General features: G+C 42.0%; 1 protein-coding gene across 3 annotated transcripts in view; it reads right to left on the minus strand.

Annotated features, from left to right (window-relative positions):
- Positions 1 to 3,290: 3,290 nt before the first annotated feature.
- Positions 3,291 to 17,912, minus strand: part of adarb1b (adenosine deaminase RNA specific B1b) — a 120,168-nt gene continuing 105,546 nt past the window's right edge. For all 3 annotated transcript variants that reach the window (XM_038720122.1, XM_038720121.1, XM_038720120.1), the window contains 8 exons: positions 16,809 to 17,734; positions 14,054 to 14,168; positions 12,451 to 12,619; positions 12,083 to 12,234; positions 11,243 to 11,411; positions 7,631 to 7,812; positions 4,746 to 4,924; positions 3,291 to 4,141 (listed from right to left, as the gene is read on the minus strand). In XM_038720122.1, coding sequence (XP_038576050.1) covers positions 3,965 to 4,141; positions 4,746 to 4,924; positions 7,631 to 7,812; positions 11,243 to 11,411; positions 12,083 to 12,234; positions 12,451 to 12,619; positions 14,054 to 14,168; positions 16,809 to 17,734 — 2,069 coding nt within the window. In that variant the 3' untranslated portion in view covers positions 3,291 to 3,964. The remainder of the gene's footprint in view (positions 4,142 to 4,745; positions 4,925 to 7,630; positions 7,813 to 11,242; positions 11,412 to 12,082; positions 12,235 to 12,450; positions 12,620 to 14,053; positions 14,169 to 16,808; positions 17,735 to 17,912) is intronic.

Here is a 17,912-nt window from a genome sequence, read left to right on the forward strand (position 1 = left end):
GTCCCCTTTAAAGATTAAACAAGTGGCTCCCAACCTTTAAGGCTCGAGCCCCCTTAAAAAAGAAGTAATCTAGTTGTCACATTTCAGATGTCTGTGAGTTGTTAGCAGTGACGCCAGAGATATTTCCACTCTAAACTTTAATTTAAATAAATGTTCAAGGCCCAAAGAGGTAGAACTCTGCAATATCAGACACTAGAGAAAAGTCTCTTTCCTGCTCCATTAATCATCTCATCCCTCAGATTTAGGGAGGGGGGCTGACCGCTAGGTTAGGAACCAGTAGGGTTAAACTATCTGCACCTCAACCAGCTACAACAGTAAAATGCCGCTTATTCATCAGTATGAACAAACCAATAATGTAATAATAATAATATTGTATCACTGAGTATTTTTTACATTGTTGTAATACTTTTACACGAGTAAAGAAACTGCGTACTTTTTCCACCACTGCTTACATCAGCAGTTCAGCAAAGCAATCTGATTGGAGAGAGATGCATTTATTCTTTGTGATGATTCTCATAATGAATGATGTAGCTTTCTACAAAACGTTCTTGTGGTATCGCAGCCCAAAAGCATCAACATGATGATGCAGTTCATTTCATTCTTCTTCATTTAGTACACACAAAACACAGTTAATATGTGCGGACAACTGTCATCAAGCAATCTGGTTCAAAGCAGCTTATATGAACCATTCAGCGTGCAAGTTGTAAGACGTTTTTTCTCTCCTGTTTCCATTCCTTGTGAGGTTAACAGACACAGAGAGACCACCACACTCAGAAGGTGATGAGAAAGAATCACAACCATGTGCAAAAGTAAACTAAGAACTCTTTTATTCTTTTTTGTTCATTTTATATATCTATCTTTAGCTTCTTTTTTATTTTTTTCTACTCGAGTCCTTTAAAAGTTGTTGTCATGCTAGGTGCAGCTTCAGTGTTGGTAGTACATGCAAGGTTGTGGATTTTGTTGGTGGAGGTTTTCACACATTGGACAGCTGGCGAGAGGGAGAAACGGGGGAACTGTGGCTCTGAAACCCCGAGTGGACGAAACACTGCCCACTCTGGAGTCACCAAAAATGTAAAATAAATACAAAGAAAACCCACCACAGACGCAGCTGCGGGGAGGGAGGGGCCACTGACCATCATCAGGGATTCACAAAGGGTTAAGCAGAAGCAGTTCAGTTCTTGCTGTGATAGTTGCCATCCAATCCATAAACGGGGACGGTTTTTTATCATGACATCATCAGTTGACATCTTTAGTGCAGTCGAAAGAAAAACAAAACTCTACGAGCAGGCAGTCTTTAGGGGGGAAATATACCAACAAAAACCCCCCCCAAAACACTCAAGACAACTTTGTAGAGACTAGAACAGGAGAAGAACAAAGACTGGGGGAAAGGGAGGGAAACATTCAGATTCCTGTTTGTGATGGGGTCACATTAAAGGAGACATCAGGAGTATTGCTAGTGGCTTTGGTTTGGGTCTATTTGTCAGAGGGCATTGGACGCCACTGTTTTCTGTGATTATTTTTTTTAAAACCAAATTTCAAAGTTTCTACGGGTAGATTCCCTTTTCCTGCGTTTCTATTACTGACTCATAAAACAATGAAATATAAGTAAAAAAAGGTACATTTATGACATCACACGTGCCAGCTGGTGGATGCCACTTTTAGCTGAAGCACCCTACAGTGCATATTTTTTTTTTTAGAACATTGTTGGCTACAATGGGGATGAAGCCTATTAACCCCGGCAGTGTTAGTGCCATGCTTTATGGTGCCCAGTGAGTCACAGAGAACCACTAATACTTAGTCAGGAACATTAACATCTTCACAATCCCAGCAACAGGGAAAGAGTCAAAACAGTTTGTAGGATGGGATGAACTGATTGTACAGGGAACAGAATTTATCATTTTTGTTGTTCCTTATATACACACAGAACTACGATACTGCAGCAATAATAATTGCAGGTCACAATATACACGTGGCCACTGACAGCTACAGATGCACTAAAGAAGCCTGACAATTCAATTTCCCCATACTGAATGTAATACACTGGTTTTGTACAAATCAAAAAGTACATTGTTCAGTGGGTATACAAAAACCAAACAGTAAAGGGTCAATTCCCAAAAAAAGTGTGCCATATATTTATATAAAAAAAAATCTTTGTAAAGAAAATAGTGGGGCAGAGACAAACATGGACATCATCATCTTTGGTGAAGACTCCACAGAGTATGCTTAAAGACGTCTGAGCACACACATAGATTTGCGCATGTGTGTGCGCGCACACACACACACACACACACACACACGTCCCACAGCTGGGAACAGGAATTCACTGCAGTTACTTGTGTATGTCGTCACTTACAAATTTCAAATACGAGGTCGTTCATGCACTCGGGGTGAAAAGGTGGCGAGTCAGCTCACAAAGGTCTTCTTTGAACTAACATGTTTCTGCAGATGTAGAAGAGAGGGCGACGAAGGTGACATCACGCTGTGACACATTTGTTTGTGACCTACAGGTAGAGTGGATCAGATATTAAGCATACAACATGTGAGTCTGTTCATACAATGACTCCGTGTTCCTTCACTGCTCCTCTACGTGTTTCCAAAGAGAATTATGTGGAGGGATTACAACATGTTTTGCATTTCAGAATATTGTGGCGTCTGGTGAATGTAACTTGCACCACAGCACATGGGCCGAGCCTTCAACTGACAGCTATCATGGATCCCTGCCACAAAGTTACAACATCTCAGAGGTCTGTTTATGCAATCACTACTTTCACTGCAGTATTGCCCCCGATCCTCAAATGCCCAAGAAAAAAAAACAAATAAAAAACTGTTCCTGCCCGCCCCCCCCCCCCCCCCCCCCAAATAAAAACAAACAAACAAACAACCACAAGAAATCTAGAAAATAGAGACAAAGATTCAAAGCTGCCTGTGGAGGAAGATGCTGGCATTCATTCGAAATCATTCACTGATGGACGCTTTCCACCACGTGTTTTCTGCTCCGGCCTCCCAGTTCAGTTCCCATGCAAAGCCATGGCTTAGATCAAGGAAAAATACAACGTGCAGCACCTCCCAAAGCTTGTCCCAAGACCCAGGCAAGGGGAGGAGTTTGGTGGGGGGGGGATTTGATGCTCTCAGCATGACCCTCCCATAGTTCAAGTATGAAATGAGAGTGATAAAAGAAAATAAATTACACATCACATGCACGAATGAATGAATAAAACATAAAAATCAACAAAAGTGGACTAAACTGCTGCGACATCTGGCCTGTATATGTGAATCAAACAAGACCACAGTGTTTTGTAACATTTTTTTTTAATACAGGGGCTAGGAACATGTAGTCTCATCTAAGGAACGGACCAAATAACACACATTAAAATGTTATATAATTATTTAAAGTTCTCTTTCTTTTCAGTACTAGATTTACATCCTGAAGAACAGCTTTAAATTAAAGGTCATATTCATTTTAGCAAGTATATCTTCTTTTAGGTCCATACACATTGGTTTTAGTTAACAAAGATCCTGTGTTTCTAGGCTACATTTCACACCTCAACTGGCTACACTCATTGATCAAGAAAATAAGACAAAACTGTATGACTTCCACATGTAAGGCATAAAAACACGATTTCTCTGGGAAACATAAAACTCGGAGGCGTAAAAACCATGGATTCCAGTTTTAAAACACAAAACAAGACGATGAAGAAACACCATCCATCAAAATAAAAGGACACAAATCAATATGATAAGAAAGGACATGGTGAGGCTGAGGTCCTCTGAGGAATGAGAATGATGAGCTATGGATGGTTTGTGAAACTACGCACAAGTACAAAGTGCACGTGTATGCCGACACATGGGACGGAGGTAAGTGTCTCTGTGGGCTGGTAGTTAATGGGGAACTCTGTTGCTTTCAGGCCTGGGTCAGGGGGGGAAGGAGTGGGGGCTTTAGGAATCCCTTGGTCCCTTGACTCCCTCAGGAGCTGAGGGTGAACTGGTCTTGCTCAATGGGCTTTTTGACCCAGGCCCCCAGGCCGGCTTTGTGGAAGGCCTTGATGAGCGCTTGCTTGGCAGAGTGGTACTCTGTGGCTGCCTGCTTGGCTTCATGGTAGGAGCTGGGCTTCAGCATCTTGATCCACAAGATGGATGACAGCTGAAAGGCAGAGACAGAGACAAAAAGCAAGTTAAGCTGTGAATGTTACGCAGGGTGAGCACTGGATGATTTTTCTAAGTAAATATAATGCTCATAACATTGACTGCACCTCTGCCTTCAAAATTAAATCAGTGTATCAGCTAGATAGATTCAGCTCGCTGTAATTTTAGGGTTAGTTTTCCTAGTTCATATTTCACCAATCAGCTCTCTGAGTGCACTGGGAACCATTCATCATGCTACTGTTATAATTCAATGCCCTGCTTGACCTCTACAGTCTCTCAGTGATGCTTTACAACTACCCAAGCCCTTTCCCTCAATTGAGCTTTTCAAGGAAGGATTTTAAAGTTTGCTTCAGGCTGCTTAATGTGACATGAGTCAAATCTGTCATAAGATGAATCTCAGTGCACGACATCATCTGACATAAAAATTTTAAACATCCAAACATACTGTATGATTGCTTGACAGTAAAATAAACCAGTAAGATGTGAGCAAAACAAACACAAACTAAAAGCAGCCCACACTACCCGTGAGCAGGGCTGAGTATCAAACGGCTTCATGGTAAGGAACTGAAATGCTTCAAATTAAAAGAGCGCAGTACACGTACCTTAGAGTGTAGGCGCACCCAGCGGCTGTAGAGGGCGTTCTTGCAGAGGCGTGAAGCGCGACCCATGTCGTCCTTGCCTGTGGTCGCATTGATCACCTCGAGGGCCTGGTCGCCCACCGTCCAGTTCACACTGAAGTTGGGTGCCTTCCCTGGCTGCCTGGCCTCTGCGTTACTTATACCTGGAATCAAAAACAATGAAGGTCAAAGACTGGGCAGCACACCAAACCAAATATCATCACTGTCCAAAAGAAAAACATCTCCTCTAATTTAATGATTTTAAAGGAGCTGTAGAGCACCAGCACCTCAGACTAAAACACAACTACAGACACAACTGCAATCGTAAAACTTTTCATTCAAACAGGACAGAAACAAAATACAACTCACCAAAACCGTCTTTGTTAGTCGTTTTACTGTTCCAACAATCACCAACTCTGGTTTGGTTGAAATAAACTCTTAATTCACTGAAATATTTTGCCTCCACACCAACATTATCCTTGCGGACAAATGATGCCTCCAAAGTCGCTTACATCCACTAAAAAGTGCAACATGACAACATTATATAAAGGAATCCTACAGAGATAGACCTTTTGTTAAATAGTAAAATCCCTTTGGTTGAACCAAAAACAGCCATCCCTCTTACTTGTCAACAGACTCTAACAAATAATTTTACCTCGCAGATCATCGTAAAATGCTTTAAGCGTGACAGAAACATAAAACTCACCAAAACTTGTTAGTCTTTCCACTGTTCCAACAATCACCACATAAATACGAAATAAACCATTAAGATTAAAAAAGTAAGAATAAGATTATACTTTATTGTCACATACACATTGCGAAATTCATTCTCTGCATTTAACCCATCCCTCAAGGCGCCCGGGGACCAACACCAGGTCTTTATCAGTGTCTGGTCAATGGCGCTGACTGGAGAACCTAACATGGTTTTGATGGTGGGGGAAACCGGAGCAAACCCACGCAGACACGGGGAGAACATGCAAACTCCACAAAGAAAGGCCGGGGTTTGAACCTGCGACGTTCTTGCTGTGAGGCCACAGTGCTATCTACTGGACCACCGTGCTGCCCAAGTAATAGCTTTTCTCCTTCCTGCAAAACTTCTGTGGAAACGTAACCTCCTGCTACCCCACTGCATGGATGCATTAAACCAAGGATGGGGTATTCAAACCTGGCTGCCCATTCCTTCAAGTGACAGCTCTAATATCTTGCAACAGCAAGGTTTTTCCTTGCTTTTTTTGTTGTTGTCACCCTACTGTGTGGAGACAAAATACAATCCAGCCCAGGGGGATTTTGAGGTCAGCGTCTGCTCTCTCCCATTCTAACTACAGGGCATCGACCTCCACTGTATCTGAAGTATAACTGGGAGATATATGGATGCCATAAATCCCGGTGTCTAGCTCTTTGTGTGTGTGTGTGTGTGTGGGTATTAATATCCTAGGTTCCATTTGGCAGCACTTGTGGCAGAAGATGATTTAAAGGGGATGAAATCCCTCAGTGCTCTAACGCCACAGTGCTTCACCGCTAAAAACTCTCTAAAGCGGAAAAGGTTAATAACCCCTTACTATTATCTCTGTTACCCACCACTTAGAGAGCAACCAGAGAGGAGGAGCAGGGGGAGCTGCATATCACCCCAAGCCCTTTGTACGATGCCCTTTGTCATCCCCCGGGATCTAAAAAAACACGACCACAGCTTCATTTCACCTGTTTGAGTCTGAGTGTTGAATTAGCTTTTGTTGTTTTGTCTGTTTTGTTGCAGTCGTGGAGTTTTGTTTATTCTTATTGATTTGATAAAAATTTCCTCCAAAGAGTGACTCTCCACTGTGACTTGGCACAGCAGGCCTGTAAGTTTTGGTTTTCTTTTAGCCTTTCATAAACCAAAAACACAAGAGAAAAAGTGTGGGGGAGGGAATAAACAGTGTTTATTGGCTCAATGTAAGGTGGATACATTATTACTATGTCCAGCGACAAACTTATTTCATTGAGTCCGAGGAGAGCTCAACAGCGATTTTAAGCTCAAAACTATTTTTCAGTATCGTCAAGAATATTATTATTGCAAAAATACCCTGAAGTAACAAGTTAGACAATCACAACACAGTGGGGCAGGACTTAATACAAAAAGGGTGGGCAAAAAAGGCTTTTGTCTATTTCCGTCTGAAATTAAAGAACCACTGTTTACAATATTACAACATTATCACTGTAAACTGCATCTGTTCCGCGTGAGAAAGGGCAGCTTGTCAGGCATGACTACTAAAAAGAGGTGGTCAGAAAGAGAAACGAAAGGTCTGTAACTGTGTTGAAAAAAAAATCTTATAATCAGAGGAAAGAAAGACGATAAAATGAGCTTAATGAAAGTTAGGAACCAAAAAATGTTTTGGCAAACCAAATATTTCTTACAGAGAATTTTTATATGCTATTGTTTTGTCCTCTGAGCAACAAGAAGACAGAGAATGAATCTAAAAATGGAAAGTCAGAGAAAAAAGTGCAGGACTCTTGGTCCATATGGCCTTTGCAAAAGGTCAAGCCAGCGCTGAAAATTTACACAAAATGATAAAGGTATTCAGATTTCCCAGGAACTAGGTAAATGTCAGCTCAGATCAAACAGAGGAGAAAAGCAATAACTGTCTTCCAGCTGTGGACTGACCAGTGAGGTGGAGAAATGTGTTTACTGATTAGAATTACCGTCTTCCTCTTTGATATTTAGAAAAGTGGAGTTTGATTGGCAAAGATTAACAGGAGATTCCCTCAAAATGGGAACATTAACACAATCATGCTCTCATTCAGCCTGAACTCTTGTTAATTTAAAATGTCAGCATCTTTCAGCTAAAACCGTATCTGATTTTGTTTCTTATTTCTCCATCAAAGCAGGCACTGACCACTGAGTAGAGGCCTGTTGAGGGTGAACTGCTGGGGCAGGTCCTCGATCTCTGCGATGCGCTGGTACATGGCCCTTGAGAGGTGATCCGCATGGTAAAGGCTGCCAAGGATGATGCTGGAGAAGTAGATTGGCTCTGAGAAGTAGCTCATCAGAGAGCCCTGAATGCCCACTACATTCCACCTGCAGGGGGAAAACACACATTAGATATCCTGAAAATGCAGTCAGTCATTCAGGAGATAACAGTAACATCAGCCCTTACCAAACACTTTGGTTCACCTCACAAGACTTTTTTCACATACATATATATCTATAAGAAAACATCAATTACATTCAAATGAATGGCATGACGGACGACTTGATTTCATGGAAACTATCTGCAGCTAATGCCACAATCAGCACGCAAAGCTTGGGAACAACTGTTAAACACTTCATCTGTGAGCTCCTCGTGATTAAGGCAACCACAGAAACGCCATTGTCATTCTAAATTGTTACTACAAACTGTCGCCTCCTCATTGTCTTAACCATAAAAACATTCTTCACGAAAACGCAGAGGATTTTCACAACATGTAGAAATGATTGTAATCAGCCTAAAAACTGCGCGGTGAGGACTGTGATCTGCATGACAAACATGGAAAAGAGAGAAAGTTTCGTTTTTTTTTTTTACCCGCACTGCAAAGTTCAGAGACTGAATATACAAAGAAATATGATAATATGGTATGTGTATAAGTGGACACACACATGCAACCCGCACAAGCAAAATGTATTAGTACATAGCCAGCCCAATGCAATCTACCACACACGATCACCCACAATCCTACACTTGTGTACACTCCGAGGTATCCAATTTCATTTTCACAAACTTGTGTATTTCTACGCTGTGTCATTAGCCATCTCTCCCCAGTCATTTTCCCATTGACATGCTCTGTGAAGCATCGTGCGCCCACCTCACTGAGAGAGGGAGAGAGAGAAAGAGAGAGAGAGAAGGCGAGAGACAGGGCAGAAACAGACAAGAAAGAGGGATAGAGAGGGAGACAGTGAGGGAGAGTGGGAGGGGGGAGGAAATAGGAATAAGAGGAAAGGAAAAAGATAAGAGAAAGATGGAAGGAACGTTGAATATGACAGAGTAGATGAAGGGAGAGAGTAAAAATTAGAAAGAAATTGAAGACTAAGGTTGGTATTATTTTATAAAATTCATGTTGCCAACAAATTTCATGAAAACACCAAAACCAACAAGGATTTAGTTAGTTATTTAGTTTAGTTTATTTAGTTAATAAAAACCGTCACAAATACATTGTGTCATTTTAAGCAGCTGGACACTGTGGTTTTTAGCCAACATCCCTCAAAGAGGAGTAAATAGTGCATTTGTTAGGGACTATTTTCTGCTGCGTGTTAACACACAGTGTTTATGGCAACAGGACGGTGTTTGTGGGATTGACTCAAACAAAGAACAAGAACATGTCACCTAGTGACACAGATGTCTTTATAATAGTTTTTGGACAACAATAGAAGAGAATGGCACAGAGGAATACGATATATGAGGCTTCAGCTATACAGGCAAAACTAGTAGTTAGCTGGATTGTTGGTTTTGGTCTTTTTGTTGGACCCTGACAGTGTCAGATGAAAAGCTCTTCTCATTCTCCCTTTCACATCAGGCAGCCTGTTTGAGAGTGTGTGAAATTACCAACAACGAGGAATATGCAAGCGTACGACCCCAGGCAACTCAGAGGGACCATTGTTTCCATATGCAATGTTCTCAGTGTATGTGTGTGTGTGTGTGTGTGTGTGTGTGATGTTGTGTGTGAAACACAGGGAGGGCAAAATGAAATCTCTGAATTCATAGCTGCAAGGAGTAAAGCACACATTCAGCATAGTCAAACAGCTTTGTGATATTCTGTGCCGCGCGCAAAGTGCAGTAACACACACACACACACACACACACACACACTTCTTCATCACAATGATTTTACAAAAATACACCTGAAAACGCTCTAAAGGACACACACAGTATAGAAAAAGAACAACAAGCAAGCACATGCACATTTTGACTCATGTTTTCAGTGACATTCAATTCCATTCCTGTCAAACATCTCTGTATTTCTTTGTTATCTTATTCAATATCATGCTCTGTGCATCTACACACACACACAGAAAGCACACACACACACACACAGGAACAGGGTCAGAACAAGTTAGAAAGCCCATGTCATCAGCTGTTAAAAAAATAACGACGGGAGAAAACGGGGCAAACACAGAGAAATAAGCCATAAGAGTTTTGCCTGTTTGCTAATGAGCTATTTCAAATAGCAGGGAACAACAGACGCTGAGGGAGAGAACGGCTTGTTCTCGCTGAAGAAGTGGAGCTGGGCTTGTAATCAAAGGAAAATGAATGGAGAGAAAACATTGTGTAAGGAGGGAACATTATGGGCATGCTCAACGTGTGCCAGTCACTCGGTGTATTAAATAGCAGCCCCGCAGCTAACAATCACTCACACGGGGCACAGAAACGGGTGAGCAGCAGATTTCTCACCTGGCTAATAGCTATGTAATGGCAGGGGGAGAAGCCTCGCATGGTCTTTTCCTCACAGTGGAAGAGATATACTCGTATCACCAACCCATTATCGTAACTGTAAAGGATTCATTTTCTGAAGCTCTACATCAACTACAGAACTGTAACTGGTGTAACCATTTTTCTCACTTGTTATCTAGGTTGGCCAGAGAAATTAAAAAACCTACTAAATGAAAGGTCTCCAACCTATTTTGCCCTCTACTGATTTGGATCGCTCCACTTTGGACAAACACACAAAATCTGAATCACCAGCACCGGTACTGACACGCTGAAAGGGCAACAACACTTCTCACACAGTGCAAACAGCATCGGCTCCAGAGTCGACATCTCCCTCATCAAGTATACACTCAGCGTTCAAGCACTTGGGCAAGTTAGTAAGATCCGGGACCGTGGAGGAGGAAGAACAGGAGAAGAATGAGGGGCTGGTGGGAAGACTTATGGAGAAGTTTTATCGTTCATCACCAAGGGAGGCACAGTGTTGCCTTGAACATGGACAGAGACTAAGGACGCTATGATCTGCCTGCAAAAATGCAGCAGGGACAGAGGATCCATCACGTCAACTGGCCCTGACACTGCCTGAAGAAAATGATGGACTTGAAATGACAGAGCGAGGACAAGATGCAATTCATCGCAGTATGAGTAAATAAAACACAGAGGCATCACGAAACACGAAATATGTATACTATATGGCTAAATGATGATTTAAGCATAAAGTTACGACATGAGAATGAAACAGATTTACTAAATTTACATTCTGCTTAAATTTGGGAGATGTTTCCAGTCTAAGCTAACCGACTGCTGACACTACAGTAGCTCAATGTGTCAGAGTCATATCAAACTTCTCATCTAACTCATCTAATCAAGAAAGTGAATAAACATATTTCCCTAAATGTCGAAGTATAACTTTAATGGTTTTCTGTGAAGTAAGAAACATCAGAGAACAACAAAGCAACAAAACTGCTGCTAGTTCTAACTGAATATTAACTAAAACATAAATCACAAACAGAGTCTGCAGTAATACTTCGTAAGTTTGAACCAAATTACCTTGCGATCTTGTCACTGCAGGACATGGTGAGTAACCTCTCCCCCTGCAGCACCCCGTCCCAGGTCTGGATGGTGTTGCTGGACCTCACAGGGATGGTGCCCTCTCCCGACTCAATTTTGGTCCTTAACTGGCCCCGTGCTTTCCGGTTGGGATGTCGGTCTCCTTGGTCTGAGTGAAACAGCGCGGGAGAACAGATATATACAGAAAAAGATTGAGAAATACATATAAATAATGAGATTCATATGTAAAAACATCAAACTGAGGAAGAAATTATGAACTAGCTCCAATGTGATTGGTTTATAAAACAACTTCATATACAATAGTAAAGGACACCCGTGCAAGAAATGTTGTGAAAACAGAGATTCCAAGAATAGAAAGCGAAAAATGGCTTCCACAAAAGCATGACCTATTATTTATTATTATGTTATCAACATTTGCTGCTGATCCACCAGCAGGCGCCATCTATTCAGTGACTAATTGAATGTGGCTGTTTTCTATTCAGTCTGCCATGTGCAACGGAAAACACTTTGACAAGAGTAAGAGGGAGGTTAATCAGACAGACAGTGTGGGTGGGCTGGGCGGGGGAAAGACTGATAGAGACAGACAGCGAATGACAAAAAGCTCTAATTACTAGACTCTTATTTAAATGTGTCTGTACTGCGTGTTTGGACATTGGAGGGAAATTCTAATTAAATGAAACCAAGCATAAGAGGAAAACCTACAAATTTAATTAAATAAAAAAAATACACTGTTGTTGAAACTGGATTGTGAACTAAAATGATAGCAAATTAAAAACATGAGATGAGGCAGCGACTGGATGCTCCGCCGCTGCTCTGTACCTTCCACTCCGGCCTCGTGTGGAGAGAAGATCCTGGCGTCGCCACATGGCGAGGTGCTGATGTAGAGGTGGAACTGAACGTTGTCCTTTAATCTGTAGCCTCCCTTCTCACACGGCACGAATATCGACTTTTGGTGGTCCTCCTTGTTGTTGCTATGATGACAGACAAAACTTGAAAACAGGGCTGCCAAACAGCACAAACCCTAATTTTTATTATGGCTCTTTTAAGTGGGCTTAAACTGAATTAGATACAGCAAAGAGCAGTGTGACTACATGTAATTAGATAATCAAAACAAGCAACATCCCAACATAACAAGCACAACCACTGAACTGCAACCACTGAAAACTAATTTTACGCCGTCCACTGACCTGAGGAAGAACTCCAGCTGAGTGTAGAGGTACCTGATGAGCGAGCGTCGGGCGATTATCTCAGCGTGGCAGTCATTGAGTGCCAGACCACGGTCACTCATGTACTCACCGTTGATGCATTTAGTTCCCGTGGAGACACAAATGACCTGTGCTTCCTTCACATCTGTCCCTGTTGGGGGTAGAGGGAACAAAGACCCATAACCTTCAAAGCACATACTGTACATGTGCTACTGGTCTAAATTGTGCTTAATGCCCTTGATAGTGCTTTCTATTGCAGGTAAAAGTTTCTGACTGCAACTGACATGTCATTGGCAAAATGCACTTTAGGTATCAAAAGTCTGAGTACAAAATGCAGAAAAATGGGACCAACGACTACGTGTGTTTGGTGCAGCTTATTTTAAACTTAGGTGTTTGACCTTCACTTTGCAGTTTTCACATTTGTCCATTCTAAACTCAAATCTCAGTTTAACAAAGTGTACCTAGAAGCATGACTTTGTGAGCATCACAAAGTTTGGAAGTAAATTGTAGCCCAGTTTGCAACTTTCGCAAACTGAGAACAAGACTTTTCAGTCAAGTAAAATGTCTTTTTTCATTTCTTAAAAAAAACACAAATTATCCTTCAAAGCAGAGTATTTTATGTTATAAAACATGTCTTTAACTATTTTATATACTGTTGGGTTGTCTAATCTATAGAAATGCAATGCAATGCACCATCAAGACCATCATATGTATTTGTGTGTAAAATCTTAATTTAGTGTCTACAGCAGTGGTCGGCAAAAGGCCGACCACTGCTGTAGACCAGCCGTTATAAATAAATTGATAACGGCTGGTGCTGAAACAGATCTCAGTCATGAAAGCAACAGTTACTCACATAACCACTTCCTCTTAAGTGATTGTGCCGCGCAAGAACGTCTTTTGCAGCAATGCTTCATGTCGAGTTTATTAAGAGCTTTTACTTTGAAGAGTTCTCTGACCTGCTTGACACACCTCTGAAAAAGCCGTCAGTAAAGTGTCCACAGGTTTCGGATCAAACGCCGGAACGCGCACGCACTACAGCACAAGCTTTATGTGAACATGTGCAAAAGTGTCCTTTTATTCAATTTGTTTAACAAGGGCTAAAAAAATATCCGCAATAAGATGGAATCAATCTCACTATCTACCCACCGGGAGTCCCGCACAGCACCAACTGAGCTAAACACGCACATGATTTCGTCTGGCTTTGTTCTGGCCTGCCAGATAGTGGCTTGGAAAAATTTGCCCCGATGCCAGACTTATTTGCCGACCCTCTACGGAGTACAGAGTGGAGAATAATGCTCAAGTGAAGCACGCATTTTTACACACGTATTTACTTAAGGTCCACTTTTGATGAAACTGAAAACAAACTACAGCTGTTCACTAATGCATAGATGTTTTTGTATTTGCTGCAAAAAAGCCAATTCATTTTCTGAAGAATCATTATTAGACTGAACATTTTGATACCTAACTGCAAAAATCTGTCAATTTTGCAACCTGAATCCTCCTTTGTATAATACTTTAAAAATTGACTTGCAGTGTCGTGTTTTGTAAGCATAAAAGAACCAACTGCCTCTTCCCCCGAACCTACCTGTTGTCATGACGACCCCCGCTAGGACTTTCCGTCGCGCATGAGGGGAGGTGAAGTTGTCTGTCAGCTCACTGAACTTATCCACCACCAGGCGAGAGACGGCATCAGCCAGAACCTGGAATCACACACGCGCAGACACAAGACAGGAGGAGATGCACAAACATTACACACAGCCACACAAACACGAGCTTGTGTCAGATGTGTCAGCTTACAAAGCGCGTCTGATGTTATCCCCCCTTAGAGCCCCATGTACCTGTCACAGTGTTCGCATTCAGCTCTAAACAAGAGTGTTGTAACGGCAACAAGTGAAACTGGGTTGACCCCCTGAGGTATACCTAACCGTCTCTCAAGCAACGCTGTTTGAGTTTGGCGTGACAGTTATAATTTACCATCTCCCTTCTGACAGTGAATCACAACAAGCAAAAACCAAACAAGTAAACCTGAGCAACAGATGTGTGAACAAAGTGTTCGTCAACATTTCACAAAATTTAGAACTCTGATGGAACCTCAAGTGAACTTCACACATCCTTTGTTCTCGGGCAGCCACCTCCTCTTGCTGGCTCTTTATCCACCGCTAATGTGATGGAAAATGACGACAACCAAGAGGAGAGACGACGGCTGGGTGACCACAAATTAAAGAGATTAGTTCAATATTACTTCCCTGCTACTTTGGAGTCACCCACTCGTAGCCAGATCATTCGACTTTCGAACATCAAGGTCGTCCATGGTGCAGAAATGAAATCTCAAGGGGTACAAAAAAGTGGAAGGGCTGATTACTCGTACAAAACACATCTATGTCCAAAAAAAAACTAAAATCCTTTCAGGAATGAGCAAAAGAACACTTATATTTATGTTTTTGAAGGCTTTTGATAAGTGTCAACAAAACCAACACAACATATAAAATACAAAACCAAAGTTAACAGCAGTTAACTCCAACCATTTTCCCCCATTAGTTCCTTGCCAGATGGAAACAGGCTACGGAAATTAAATACCAAGCGACAGAGAATTAATAGAGCAATTAGTGGGGGAGCTATCGTTAAAATGGGGGTTTTGTTGAATAAATCCGTTGACAAGTGGAGAGTTAAGTAAAGAGAAAAAAAGGCTTTTGGGAGGGGACTGTTGACAGTGTGTTGTGCTGATTAGCTTTGACAGTGTTATCTCTCTTCACACACTGGCATGGCTTTGACAGTCCGCTCTACAGTGGCATCAAAAGCAACCACCTGCCCTTAGTCCCTGCACACCTGATGTAAATGAGTTTTTTATGATAACCTACTTAAACAGCAGGTTGAGGAGTTTGGAGTAGACCCATTTACAACCAAAAGACAAATCCAGGGGAGGTCCATAAAGACTGTAATGCTTTCCTGTTTAGTTGTGGCTACAGTCTTCGGTCAAATCTCTGGCATCACGAATATCTGGATCCAATGTGTAGTGTTAAAAAAGATGATCTTTGCCAGGAGTTTTCCAGCTCCATGCACTTTTAAAACCCATTTCAGTCTTAATGACTTCAAGTTCTGTCATTTTTGACTTTCTTTTTAAATTCAAAGTACTATTTCAAGCCTACTGATGGTTGAAAAGGTCAAGTAACTGATACAATGACAATGCAATGCTTTAATAGAGGCAGAGTTAGAAAAATGAAACATACGTGTCTGATATGTCCTTGCATTCTTTTTAAAAGCATGGTGAAAAAAAGAAATAACCTAGATCTGGGATCTTTTATCTAATCTTTGGATCTATAGATGCTTTCATCGGACGCCAAGGTGATGCGCGTGGCCCGAAGTCAACTTCCGTTCTGTTTGTTTATTACTGGGTTTGTGTTTACTGGCTAATATGGTGAGTGACATCCAGTACAGTGTTTCCCATAAATTCATTTATCTGTGGCGGCTCACCACATTATCAGCGCCACATATTGATTTCCGTTTTGTTTTTTTTTCACTATTTAAGATGGGAAAACTTGTATTTGATTGCAGAGCTGCGCATATTCGCTCAGCACCTCCTCTCACTCGCTCCCTCTCTCTTCTGCAAACACATTGACAGCAGACCAGTCTGGTTTATATCATGAACACCGCTGCACAAATCCGTCTGCCGCGCTCGCCACAGTTACGCTGTCATTCTGTGGGAAACGCTGCGGTAAATCAGACAGTTTGGTAGAAAAACATTCTTGTCTCAAATTTATGTTCAACGGGTCTGGTAGTGTGACCTTATCACATTTCAGTTTGGCCAAGTAACTTTTCTTTTCTTTGACTGGCAGCTAAGGTTATTTACTTGTTATGGATTGCTTGCGGAAGTCTGCTGGAAGTTAAGTTTGGGCCAGAGCAATGCACATGCGCAGTACCGTTTGTTTATGTTGTTACCGTTGAAAGTGTCTATACATTTTTGCTTTCAATTATAAGAATAAGTCTATTTGAACTATTGCCAACCGCACTGTATTATAAAGCGCTTACAGGCCAAACCTGATACATGCTGTAACTCAACTCCTAGAAAATGTTAGTTTATTAAATTCACAAAAGAATGAGCTCATTCAAAATAATTAATACAGTCAAGGTCTTATGTTGGGACAACGTGAAAGCTCATTGACTTAAAAATAGAAAATGTAATTGGTGAGCCAGGGCGTAGAAATAGGTAGACCTTTTTTCAATGTACTGCAACTGAGGAAAGCGTTGGGTTCCTAATTACTGAACATCTTGGTGAAATAAATTAAATGGTTGACTTCAGATTAGTCAAGTATGACAATCTATAAAGAAAATAAATATCTTACCTGGGGTAGGTGAAGCTGTAATCCCTCTCTTGGTATGGGTTGCCGGGATGGTGTCTGGTCTAGCTGCATGTTGAAGAGAGCTGAGAGGGCGGCCTGCGCTGCCCGGGCTTTAGCCAGCTTCTTGTTGCGCCCTGAACCTTCAAACGTCTGTGCATCCACTGTTACTGACATCACAAAATTCTTGGCATGACTCTCCCCACTCTCTGAGACAAAGTCATATTTGAGGCCCGGCCTAAGCTCATTGAGTATCATGACTGGGTTTTTGCCGCTGGAGGGCGAGCTGAAAGCAGATGGAGGGGGCAGTGGGGCCTGGACAAGGTTGCTGCCAGGTGGTGTGGGCAGTGGGTACTCGCCTAGTGAGTTTAAGGAGCTGCTACCATTGGAGCCTACATAGAAGGATTCATCCGGTGCGGCTGGTGTCTCAAAGCCATTGAAGAGCATATCTGGGAAGTCAGCTTGGTCAGATGTAAAGTCTGTGTTCACCGTCAGTGTCCGACCCATGGCCAGGTGTGCCTCAGAGGCATTGGGAAACTGGACGAAGGAACGCAGCGCTTTCTCTGCTGCATTTAGTTTAGCCTTCTTCTTAGTTGGGCCCATGCCCTCAAACATCTGTCCATTGACCTCCACTGTCATGACAAAAACTGGTGCATGGACTGGTCCTGTCTGAGACAGCAGTTTGTACTGTAGACCTGGTTTGATTTCGTTCAACTGCATCAGAGCATTCTTGGGCAGGACTGGCCCGGGTGTTTTCTTGCGCTTTTTGGCCCGGAACTTGGAGTGTGTGTGTCCATTGTTTCCCTCTTCTAGGGGGCGCTTTCGACTGCCCAGGCCGCTTCCATTGGGGAGTTGTTCAGCCACTCCCACCCCGTCTTTGCAGGACACGTTGTCCAGGTTTCGGTTTTCCTTAACATCGGTGCTGCTCGAACCTGCGGTGCCCAGAAAGAGTAACTTACAACGCCTTCGTTGCAGGATCTTGTAAATGCAAAATTTATAGATTCCTTTATCACTCTTTGGAACTGAACCAATGATTTGTGTTCCTTTATCAAAGCAAGAGAAACTGGGTTTTAATTTGATTAAACATATTAACTTACAGTTTACTGTTAT

This window comes from Micropterus salmoides, unplaced genomic scaffold (genome assembly GCF_014851395.1).
Source record: "Micropterus salmoides isolate LMB-PRFRI ecotype aquatic unplaced genomic scaffold, ASM1485139v1 Ms_hic_scaffold_15, whole genome shotgun sequence".
Lineage (NCBI taxonomy): Eukaryota > Metazoa > Chordata > Actinopteri > Centrarchiformes > Centrarchidae > Micropterus > Micropterus salmoides.